Source organism: Pleuronectes platessa, chromosome 17 (genome assembly GCF_947347685.1).
Source record: "Pleuronectes platessa chromosome 17, fPlePla1.1, whole genome shotgun sequence".
In the NCBI taxonomy this organism is placed as follows: domain Eukaryota; kingdom Metazoa; phylum Chordata; class Actinopteri; order Pleuronectiformes; family Pleuronectidae; genus Pleuronectes; species Pleuronectes platessa.
Window position 1 is genome coordinate 22,233,031 of NC_070642.1, and position 11,838 is coordinate 22,244,868.

Sequence of the window (11,838 nt, forward strand, 5' to 3'; positions counted from 1 at the left end):
TTAGACCTGGATGCCCTGCACGGCCTGTTTAATGTTCTCCAGCAGCGCCTTGTTCTCCGGGCTCTGGAACTGGTCCTGGTGGGTGTACATGTCTGTCAGTGTACTCACATAAGTGTCAAAGTTCTGTTCATTCATCGGCTCCTGTGAGGGAGGAGAAAGCCGTGAGACATCGGACGGACCAGCAGAGACACACATGGGGACATTGTCTGTGTGAAGCATTGTGGGAAAGGTTTGGAAAACAGGCGGAAAGCAGGGGGGGGGGGGGACATCATCGGGGAAACAAGGCTCGATTACACAGACTCACTGGAATACTCCACTCTGAATATATATATATATATATATATATCCTACTCGTGTATGTGTACTTCAGCCTGTGAAGGTCAAACTCTGAACCATGCAAACTCAGGAGAGGGATGGTTCGCTGATGAGTAGATGAAGAGTTAATGTTTCACACGTGGAGACAAAATCAAGATGTGGAAAACTAACGGCTGATTAATGTGCAAATGCAAAGACATAACTAATGGTTTCCACTATGAACAAACCCAGTGGGATCTCAGTGGCTCAAGTATTCAAATGGGAGACGGAGCAGTTCTGGCTCCAGAGTTTCACTGTTGAGTTAAAGCTTGATTACAAAGCATGTGGCGTCCCTCAGGGCTCGAGTCTAGGCCCACTTCTGTTTTGCTTGTATCGGCTTCTCAGCCTGGTTTGCATACAAATTATGAGAGTTCTACATCTCACTGTTTACATCCAGATGTTGATTGTCTTATATGTAGTGAGGGGGGGGGGGGGATACGAGTCCAGAGTCTGGTGTGGTGGACGTGTGGCGTCACTGAATACTCACATTAATTAAATTTAAATATTCTGATTCCAGAGCAGCTCCGTCTCCAGTTTTAAAAATCTGAATCTACTCTTAATTAACTAATTTCCTTTTACAGTTGTATCATTAAATCTTGTAAATTATTAGTAATTAATTGTGTTTTTGACAAATGAGCTAAAAACACATCTGATGTTATTTGTCAGTAACTTTTCTCTGGTAATTTAGTTACAGTTACTCACAGTTACACGCTTGTGTATTTCAGTATAAAGTTGTGATGTGTGGACGACAGAGGAGTTGTAGGAGGTGTGTGTGTGGGGGGGGGGGGGGGGTGACAGTGCAGAAGAGAAGGATAATTGGATAAAGGGTAAATGGATCTCTTACTCTGGGAGGCATCTGTAAACAGCAGTTATGCTTTACTGGAGCCTCTTTCTGTGGCGGCGGTCTCTACAGGAGAGGGTGTACAGAGAAGGGAATTAGAGCGCTAGACTCAAGGTGGCGCTCACGAGGCTTCATGGACGACACCGAGAGGAAACACACACAACGTCCGCACAACAAGTGCTTCTCCCTCCGGCTCTGTTGGCGCCTAACGCTTAAGATGATCTGCTAATGTGTCTAAAATAAAAAAGCAATGAGAAGCCGTTTTACGTTTTATGTTTTCACTTTACGTAAAAACGTTGTATATTTTCTTAAATCGTAAAGATTGAATTCCTTGTTGAGACTGGAGGGCGGACAGGAAGCAGAGAGTTATCGAGCTACTCTGGTTCTTATCCAATTAGCCCGAGTCTTCTTTCTACACTGAGAGAACCTGACGTCACCGGAACTGAACCAGTTCCTCTACGTGAAACTCTGTGAGGCGGCGCACAGCACAGAAGAAGCACAGCATGGACTGCTGGGAGGAAGAGGAGGTGGCAAACAGAAAGAAGCAGATGAAGAAAAGAACCTGGAGACGACTGTTTACATCGTGAGCAGGTGAGAGATCAGATGTTCCACAAAACATCTCAGTGTCTAAAACACACTCAATATAAAACACACAAACATCCCTCAAAGCTACAAACACTTTACTCTACTTTGAAGACACAAATCTTTAGAACTTGAGTTGCTTTAGTTTAAAAAGAGGTAAGAACAGATAGTGTGTGTTCTACTTGAATCTCCCTCTGGTTCCTCTGGTTCCTCTCTTACCATCTGTGGCAGCTGGATGTTGGCTAAGCTGTTGATGAGCGACTGGCTGAGGTTGGCGAGCTCGTGCAGCAGCGAGTCGTTCTGCTGCTCGATCACCTTGTTCTCCTCCTCCATGGACTTCAGGTTGGTCTCCATGGTGGTGATCTACCAGGAAGTCAAAGAGGTTATGAGCCGACTTGTGTATTTGTGTTCGTGCTTCAAACATCTCGCACAGGAGTCGTCTTACTTGTGTCCTCAGATCGATCATGTCTGACTCCACTTGATTGTTGGACTCGCTCAGATCTTTGATTTCTTCATCCAGCTGTTTGATATCTTCATCGTTTTCGATGCCTGGAACGAGTTTTACGCAAATTATCTTTTTCTGAACCACAGTGAGGTGACTTCACTTCATCTCAGCATGACTAACAACAACCATCGGACATCGTGAGGTGACATGTGAAGTAGTTTTTTAATTTGTTTGAGTGTGAATGAGTTTCAGTCATTAGACGTCTGGTGTTTTCCGGTGCTCTGACCTTTGCTTGCTCTTTGTTTGATTGTCAGCATCTCCACGCCGCTCATCCGGGCCTTCTTCATGGCCGAGGTGGCCCGGGGACAACCGGAGAGACTGGCAGAGAACAAACACGCACATTGATTAAACGTTGCCTGTGAAGGATGACGTGTCTGCAGAGAGTCTAAAGCACTAATTGATTTCCAACAAAGTGAAACCAAAAGCTGAAAGCGGGACAAAAGGTTAAAATATTTGCAGCATGATTAGGAAACTGGATGAGGAGTAAAAGCCCATTCGGTCCATTTCTTATTGATTTTTATGTGATTTAGCCTTAAAATTAGATTTAAAAATTGATTGTAAAAACCTGAAATGGGAAGCCCACCTCCGATGTGTCAGGAAGCTCCCGCTGACGTGTCCCGAGCCGTCGCAGCCCGGGGTCGGGCAGGTCATCCCGTCCGTCTTCCCCGACTTCCAGACAAACTGCGAGCCGTTGACGTAGCTGTCCTTCTGCCTCTTTGCCGCCAGGGGGCAGCCTGACGCACTGCGGTGAGAGGCGTACTTCCCCGTCACGTGACCCTGCCCGTCACAGCCCGGGACCGGACACCTGGGGGGGGGGGGGGGGGGGACACACACAGAGGGGTCGTCTGCGTTAGGTTGGTCCAGCTAGCTCTGTGATTGGTGGATCAGCTGATTATTAGAAGCTTCTGAAAGATGATGTCATAGGGAATATAGGGAATGTTAATAAAGATGGACGACATGACAGCTCCACCACAATGAAGCCAAAACATCTTGATCCCCCCCCTGGTGGCCGGCTGTGGTATCACTCATCTACGATATAACTGATAAGTTTGGTTTTCATTAGTTGTTTGATGATATAAAAAAGGGCAGAGACTGACTCCTGAGCTACCCCCCACCCCTCCTCCCCCTCCTCCCCCTCCTCCCCCCTCCTCCCCCTCCTCCCCCCTCCCCCCCTCCTCGCCCTGCAGACGACACCAGTTCAGCTCCCAGTCTCTCTCCTCTGCCTCCTGCATCCCAGTCGCCCTCCGCGGTGACATTTGTGCTGATGAGTCGACCGGTGGCTCAGGTTTTGGTTTAATTAGGATTCCTCTGTTAATGACGACAGCAGACGGAACAGAAGTGGCGGCAGCAGCTGCAGACCCACACCAGCTGAACTTTAGACCAGTCACAAGGTCGTACTGGTTTAACATTATGGCTTCGCTTTAACGCAAATGTCAAACGCTCACTTAGTTGTAACCTTTGCAGGTCTCGGCCCGTGGGGAGCAGGAGGTGAAGTGAAGGACTGACCAGAACTCCTCGAAAATATTCTCTCCTAAAGTTGGAAAGGTCGCGAACGCAGGCGGCGTGTTGAGAGCGAGCAGACGGATGAGTCTGACAAACATCTGGAAAGTGATTCTAGAAACATCTGTTTAGAAAACCTGGAAACTGAGTTAAAGACAAAACTCGGACGGATTCAAAGGTCAGGAATCAGGATTCACTCAAATTAACTTTATCACACTCGTGAGGAGACATTTTGTTCTTTGTGTGTTTTCACACCTTGTTGGGTTCAGAGCTTCAGACTCTTCAGTTCAGTCTGAACCTGAACATCAGGTGTGAACGGTTCCTCAGACCAGCAGAGGAGTTCTGGGTCTGGATCAAACTGAACCAGGTTCTGATGGTCTACAGAGGGAAACAGGAACCTTACTTGATTGGCTCCTGGTCGTCCTTGTCCTCTTTGCTGTGGACGATTTTGATGCCGCTCTTCTTGGCTCGTGGACAACCGGACAGACTGCGGGACAAGAGGACACATTTAAAAAGACGTGCACACTGACGTTGTGTGTGTGTGTGTGTCTCATGTGTAACTGCCGTGGTTTTTTCGAGGTTTAGTTTCTGTACCTCCTGTGGGAGGCGTAGTTTCCAGTGATGTGTCCAGATCCGTCACAACCGGGGGTCGGACACCTGAGACACAAACACAACGACGCAACAACTTTGTTATGAAGTGATGTTGCTGTGACTTCAAACATCAGTAACACAACTGTGGCCTCGAACTGACACCGGGATGGTTTGTGGACTCACCTGAGCTCCTGTGAGTTGGGCGACATCATCCCGCGGATGTTCTTGTCGGCCAGCTGACAGCTCGACAACCTGCAGGAGGGAAAGAGACGCACAAAACAACAACAACCTGTGGTGTGAAGTAGGAATATGAAATTAATTCTGTGGTGAATTATTCAAAGAGATTCTGGACCGAGAGTCGGTTTGTTACCTCAGTCGAGGAGGTTATATTTTCACCCCTGACTGTGCGTGTCTGTGTGTGTGTGTGTGTGAGTGTGTGTGTGTGTGTGTTCTTACGTGATGAGCTCCTTCTTGCCCTCCTTGCAGGGCGGGTACTTGTGGTGCTTGGGGCTGGGCATGGTCACCTCGGCCGGGTAGCGCTGCTCGTCCAGCAGCTCCTGGAACGGGTCCAGCTCGTCGCCCTGGTGCAGGGACGAGAAGAAGGCCGACTACAGCGAGTCACTACACAATCCACCATCACACGTGTACACAAGTAAGTACACAACTTCAAATAACACATTCCACCACTTTTTGAGATTAAAAGACCCGACTATACTCGTAACCACTGATTTACAAACATGAACATCTTCTTCCAGTTTTACATGAACACAAACCGTGGAGGAGGAAGATAAAAAACACACAAAGAAAGGAGAAAAGAACCGTTTAGACAAACACAACAATGAAATGATCACACATTGTGTATAGAACTGTTAAATATCTGTAACTGACTCAATAAAGAGCAGTTTTCTTTTCTCCTCTTTTATGTTTCCATCTTTTTTATCCTCGTGGGATCAGCTCATCATCTTTTTCCCTTTTTCCTCCTAATGACGTTTTTGATTCAGTTTCTTTTCCTCACAACTGAACATTAAGTTTTGTGGTAATTTTTAATTGAACAGTGTCAAAAATGCTGCTTATTATCTTTTAGGGAACACATATGATAAATACTATTAATCCTAAAGCCTGAATGTTTGTATGAAAACACAATAACAGCCAAATATATAAACATTTAAATATATTTTGACAGAAATGTCTGCATTGTTTATTCAGTCAAATGAAAGTTTTGATATATAATTTTAACTCTCCAGTGTTTTCCTGAATTTACTCGGGGTTCTTTTATTTCTACTGTTAATGTTACTGTTAATATTATCATTGATGCACGACCTTCTGTATTTTAACCATTTGTTTTCCTGTTGTACATTATGATATCAGCAGGGGTCCAGTCTTCTTTCATTTAAGTACTTTTTAAAATATAAATCAGGTTCTGGACAGAACCCTTGAGCTGGAGTTCTTCTTGTTGCCGGATGATTGAGAGGTCGAGGTTCTTCTCCCATGAATCATGAGCACAATCAGCTGAAGGGCAGAGCAGACCTGTTCCCTTTATCTCCTCCTGCAGAGCGTCTGAGGATAGGAGCGCCGCAGTCTGCTCTGTAGTCCACACATCACACCTCCTCTGTCGGGAGCACAACTTGTTCCCATCAGCCAACGGGCTCCGGCCTCCTCCTCCTCCTCCTCCTCCTCCTCCTCCTCCTCCTCCTCCGCAGCGTTGTGCTTCATTAACGAACACAATTACTCTCCTGATTAAAACCTTTCACTCCGACGCTCTAAACCCAAATGTAGCAATTTGCTGCGTGGATTGCTCTGAGTGATATCAGGCCTGCGAGGACCTGGAGCGTGCAGAGGAGCTCCTGTGTTGTACTCGTGTATTAGAGGCGTCGCAGGGCTGCAGAGTGCGAGCGGACGCAGTTCTGCTTCTGTGCACAGGGGGGCGCACTGAGCCTGCAGGAGAGGAACCTGCATCCTGTACAGCTACCAGGGTTATTCCCTCATCAGCTCATCACACTGATTAAACACCAGGTTTGGAAAATGCTGCAATTTAACATATTATAAAACCTCATTATAATTTTTATTTTAGCTTCGAATGCTCTTAAATATAATAAATCCACACATTTCTAAAACAAAGAGATATAACGTTGATTAGCCGACACATTATCTATAATCCATGAAGAAGTTTTTCACATTTTAAATAAATATTTAAGAGCATGTTTTACTTTCCTTCTGCTTGTCTTGATATGAAAAACAAAGGTTCTAATAGTTATTTGATATTTATCAACTATTAAATAAAAATGGAGGAAAAAACTTAATTTACAAATTAAATAGATTTTTTCTTTCAGGAACCTTTTAAAGAAATGATAAAGAATGTTGATCTAACTGCAGAATTCACAAATGTTTCCAAAGAATCCAAACTAACGTCTGAACCTAAACTTAAATATAGAAATCAAATCATAAACTCCACCTCTGCATTTATCAAAGGTGCAAACAACAATTAAGATGATTTATTCACTTTCCCTGCAGCTTCATTGTCAACAAGAGTCATATTTAGTTTTATTATTTTATCTTTCAGCAGCAGAATCTCACTTTACTTTTCAATTTAAACTATATATATAATAAAGATATGCCTTTGATTTCACGTGTTAATTGGAACGTTTCTAAAAACATAAATTAGATTAACATATTTTCACTGAATATATCACTGAGGTAAATTAGCAGTAAACTTTTTAAGCTTCGTTCCTGTTTCTGAACCCAGACTCACACACTTCACAGTAAAGACGTGTAACTTATAAATGCATCTCAAGGGCGTTCATGTCTAAAGAATTTTCCAAATGTGAACATAATAAGTTTGATAAGAGTCAGATCTGATGAGGATGAGATTCACGTTGTTCGATTTTTGCTCAGGAAGCTTTAATCATCTTTTTTATCCTGGAGAATAAAGCGAGCTCTTCTTCTACAGCAGATTTATTTTGTTTGCATTATTGAGCATGTGTCTGTATTTGGAGGCTTCAGGGTGAGAAGGACCAACGCCAGCTTTTGGCAGGAAGCCGTCGCTCTGTTGCCGTTTTCCTGCCTCTGCTTGGCGAGGACGTTCATACGCACCTACTACACTTTAACTTACAAACTCTGATGTATGTAAAGTGATGCAAAAATTATGCGCAGCAGCAGCAGCCAGCAGAACGCCCACAGTGCTCCTCTGATGTGCAGCAGGAGACGAGCTCCAGCCTCCAAACCACGACCATCTTCTAAATCTACACACTTTCACACAAACTCCATGTTCCTTAAATCTCTCAATTTAATGCTTCAACCACACGCAGCATAATAACCGGACAGGCTGCTCCCATGTACGTTAAATTAAGTGGTTAAAGCCCCCGACCATCACTGGGACGTGGAGTTTCACTTTGGCCCAGAACAGATTCAGATTTTGGTCCTAAAGTAACTTATCCACTGATCGTCACTTTAATCTCTGCATAAAAAAAGAGCTAAATGAGTCTGTGATCTGCGTCTGCATCACTGAACCCGTGAACCGAGCTCGTGGAGAAATTACCTCCAAAAATCCATTAATTTGTCTCAGTGTATATGAGGCCATTAATCTGCAGAACGGCTCTGAACAGAAACGCTGCTGCGGAGTCTTCTCTCTTAAAAAGCAGATTATAAACCCTCAACTATAGGCTGTAAAAGACTCTTAACATTTACTGCAAACTCTTAACTCTACAGTCGTCTGCTGTGTTGATACCTCGACCCAGAAGCTGCGATGACTCATCATCAGGGTCCGAACCACCGGAGCAGAGCAGCAACACTTAGCATTAATTCTGTGTTTTCAAACTAAAACCATCTCCGTCCACACCAGCGTTTTGGCTCCGTATCAGTTTTAATAATAAAAAGTCGTGTGGATGTAACTTTCGCTTTCATGCATCTCCTGCTGGGAATGAGCTGGAATCGTTTCTGTCTCGGGTCAAGTTTAAAAGTGACTTCTAGTTTATATCTGAAACTTTTTATAACATCTTGACCAGGACTCTGTGGCAGAAGAGGAAGTGTATCTGACTGGGACCGTCCTGGTTAAATAGAAATAATAGTAATAAAAAATGTGCTTTAGTAAATTTGGAAATGTGAACTGTAAATTAAAACCAGAAGATTTTTTAAATAAACCAATAAATGAAGCTTTGTAAACTTCCTCCACCGATTCGGTGAATGTTTTAAAATCTCAATAGTGTCGACTCACTTATAAACCAAAGACTTTTATAAACTCTTAACTTCATCTTTAGTTTAAATACTTCACTGTTTATCTACTTCACTTAGAGTCTCATATATCCAGAGCTCTCTCAGCGTCAGCCCTGAGGAACGGAGGTGGAACATTTCCTGAGTTTCATCATTAAAATGAGAGATTCCCTCAAAGGAAACCCGTGTGTGAGGTGTGTAGTTTGTGTTTGTGCTGTGCAGAGTGACGCGGGTCTTCCTGGTACCTCTTTGTGGTCCTGCTCCTCTCCCAGGCGTTTGATCTTGGTGTAGTCCACGGGCAGGTCCCAGCAGTCGGCCTCGCTCAGCTGGTAGCAGCGGCTGCTGAGCAGCGCCTGCCGCTGGGGCGACATGGGCTCCAGGGGCGTGAGCACCGTGCCGCTGCCCTCGGGGCCGCCGGGCTGCCCCCCCACGTCCACTGCCCCCCCGTCGTCCATGTCGTCCACCGGACTCTGAAGAGGACACAAGGAGACAAGTCTGAGGACCACAGCGGGAAACACAGGAGTAAAAAGTAGTAAGTGACAGTTCTGAGGTTTTAAATAACGTTGGTCTCAGTTCTTTAATAATCAGAATCAGACGGTTGCAGTGGTTGAGTCTCATGACAATATTAATAATAAACTTGAGTCTGTTGCTCTGTATTAAAACTGTTGGACTCACACGTCACGGGTTTAAAATAAAGACTTTTTGTCTCTTACATGAGTGAAATATTTTATAACTGTGGATCCTACAATTCCCATAATCCTTAGAGGTTTAGGGACTTTTCAAACTCCAAACTGCTGAAAAGTTTTTCAATTTAAAAAGTGTCTGATCCCGTCTGAGACCTTCTGACCTCACCAGGGTGAGGTCAGACGTCAGGGTGTTGGCCCCGCCTACATCCACCTGTGCTCCGCCTCATCTACCTGTGCTCCGCCTCCATTTACCTGTGCCCCGCCTCCATCTACCTGTGCCCCGCCTCCATCTACCTGTGCCCCGCCTCCATCTACCTATGCTCCGCCTCCATCTACCCGTGCTCCTCCTCCATTTACCTGTGCCCCGCCTCCATCTACCTGTGCCCCGCCTCCATCTACCAGTGCCCCGCCTCCATCTACCTATGCTCCGCCTCCATCTACCCGTGCTCCTCCTCCATTTACCTGTGCCCCGCCTCCATCTACCTGTGCCCCGCCTCCATCTACCCGTGCTCCGCCTCCATCTACCTGTGCTCCGCCTCCATCTACCTGTGCTCCACCTCCATCTACCTGTGCTCCGCCTCCATCTACTTGTGCTCCACCTCCATCTACCCGTGCCCCGCCTCCATCTACTCGTGCCCCGCCTCCATCTACCCGTGCTCCGCCTCCATCTACCCGTGCCCCGCCTCCATCTACCTGTGCCCCGCCTCCATCTACCTGTGCTCCGCCTCCATCTACCTGTGCCCCGCCTCCATCTGCCTGTGCCCCGCCTCCATCTACCTGTGCTCCGCCTCCATCTACCTGTGCCCCGCCTCTATCAACCTGTGCTGCGCCTCCATCTACCCGTGCTCCTCCTCCATATACCTGTGCTCCACCTCCATCTACCAGTGCTCCGCCTCCATCTACCTGTGTCATCAGGTCCTGTTGTTTCCCTCCTAGCACGTGCGGCAGCTCGCGACACCTGGTGGACAGGTTGAGGATTGCCGTGGCCGCCATGTGGGCCGCCTCCATGTCGTGGGTGTAGTCGAAGCTGCTCTTGCTGCAGGTGCTGCTGGCGCTGCTTCCTCCTCCGCCCCCTCCAGCACCTCCTCCTCCTCCTCCTCCTCCGCCGCAGCTCAGGCTGCTGCTGCTGCTCGGTGCGTAGCTGCTGGTGGTGCTGCTGGCCGGGCTGGACGTCTTACAGTAGCGTTTCGCTGCAGGGAGGCACAGGAGTGGTTAGAGCAGCAGAGGGAGCAGCAGATGGAGCGTTAGAGAAGAACTGAGATTTAAAAAAGGATTTTCTCTTCAACTCAAGCTAAAATAGACAGACTGTTGCAGGAGAAATTCCAATGCTGGTCATCTTTAACAAATCTAATCAGGTTCAAAGACAATAAATCATCTTCAAATAGTTTTGTGTGTTTGCAAAGTCTGATGTGTGTTATTCATCTGTGCCACTGCTCAATAATTAACAAATTATTAAATAACAACGTCTTCAAATCCAAACTCCTACCACCCCTTTAAGATTCAGTGCGGAGGAATTAGTGGCCTCTAGTGGAGAAGTTGTATATTACGACCACCTTCTTCTGTTGCTGTCTCTCACTCTCTACCTGTTACTCTACCACCAGCGGGTCAGTTTCACTATTTACAGAAGAGTCGACTGTGAACTTCCTGAGAAGGACGGCATCCTCTCTCTCTCTCTCTCTCTCTCTCTCTCTCTCTCTCTCCAGGTTATTTCTGCCTCTGGATCTGCCCCCGTGTTCCTGCTCAGCTCCTCTGCTACAATACAAATAATAACATTAATATAATAATAATCATAATAACTTTTATTGCTGTTATATATCTGCTCGGCTTGCTGATGGTGGGAGCTGCCGGGTCTGTTGAGTTCAGTCAGGACCTGGGGCCTGAACTTTGAAACAACTTTTTACTCGACCCAACTTCATCCTGGTTATCAACTGTCTCCGTTAACTAGCAGGTTAACGGTTCAGTGTAAGTTACCTCAGATCCTTTTTCTTGTTATCGTTTGGTGGAACATACATAAAACTGTTTACTGAACGTTATAAAGTGAGAAGTAGATTAATTCACTCTTTTATAGAAACAACCAGTGGAGTCGCCCCCTGCTGGTCAGAGAGAGAATACAGGTTTCAATCCCCCACTGGAAATAGTCCCCTACAAATACCCTAATTATGTTGAATAACATTTGCTAAAAACTACTTTCTAGGTATTTGGGGGAATTTCTGAGCTTTTGATGAAAAACACTGTGTTGAAACTGCAAGAGGAAGATTTAAGTTGTCAGTGGGAACCAATGAGCTCAGAGGTAAACGAGCACTTTGTTGTTTAAAACATGGAACCAGAGATTTAAAAGATAAAATAAAAACTCCAATAAGCAGCTTATGTGGGGACAAAACAAACAAAAGACACAACGACTGTACGACAGTGAATCTGGGCTCGGCAGGCGGGAGTGACGCTGACGGAGGGAACGGCGGCGGAGAGGAGGGAGGGAGTCGTGACGGCGGGGAGCGCAGACACCTCGTCTAAAAAACCTCCCTCTCGCCTGCGCCTCACTAATGGCTCCCAGCCAGAGAAACAGGGCTCGCCTT

At 46.0% G+C, this 11,838-nt stretch overlaps 1 protein-coding gene across 1 annotated transcript in view; it reads right to left on the bottom strand.

Annotated features, from left to right (window-relative positions):
- myt1la (myelin transcription factor 1-like, a) overlaps positions 1-11,838 on the bottom strand; it is a 25,763-nt gene continuing 13,925 nt past the window's right edge. Inside the window, exons 6-17 of the mRNA XM_053444796.1 lie at positions 10,169-10,455; positions 8,825-9,049; positions 4,830-4,981; positions 4,557-4,625; positions 4,377-4,439; positions 4,186-4,269; positions 2,866-3,087; positions 2,509-2,600; positions 2,223-2,326; positions 1,997-2,140; positions 1,199-1,261; positions 1-141 (exon numbers count right to left, since the gene is read on the bottom strand). Coding sequence (XP_053300771.1) covers positions 1-141; positions 1,199-1,261; positions 1,997-2,140; positions 2,223-2,326; positions 2,509-2,600; positions 2,866-3,087; positions 4,186-4,269; positions 4,377-4,439; positions 4,557-4,625; positions 4,830-4,981; positions 8,825-9,049; positions 10,169-10,455 — 1,646 coding nt within the window. The remainder of the gene's footprint in view (positions 142-1,198; positions 1,262-1,996; positions 2,141-2,222; positions 2,327-2,508; positions 2,601-2,865; positions 3,088-4,185; positions 4,270-4,376; positions 4,440-4,556; positions 4,626-4,829; positions 4,982-8,824; positions 9,050-10,168; positions 10,456-11,838) is intronic.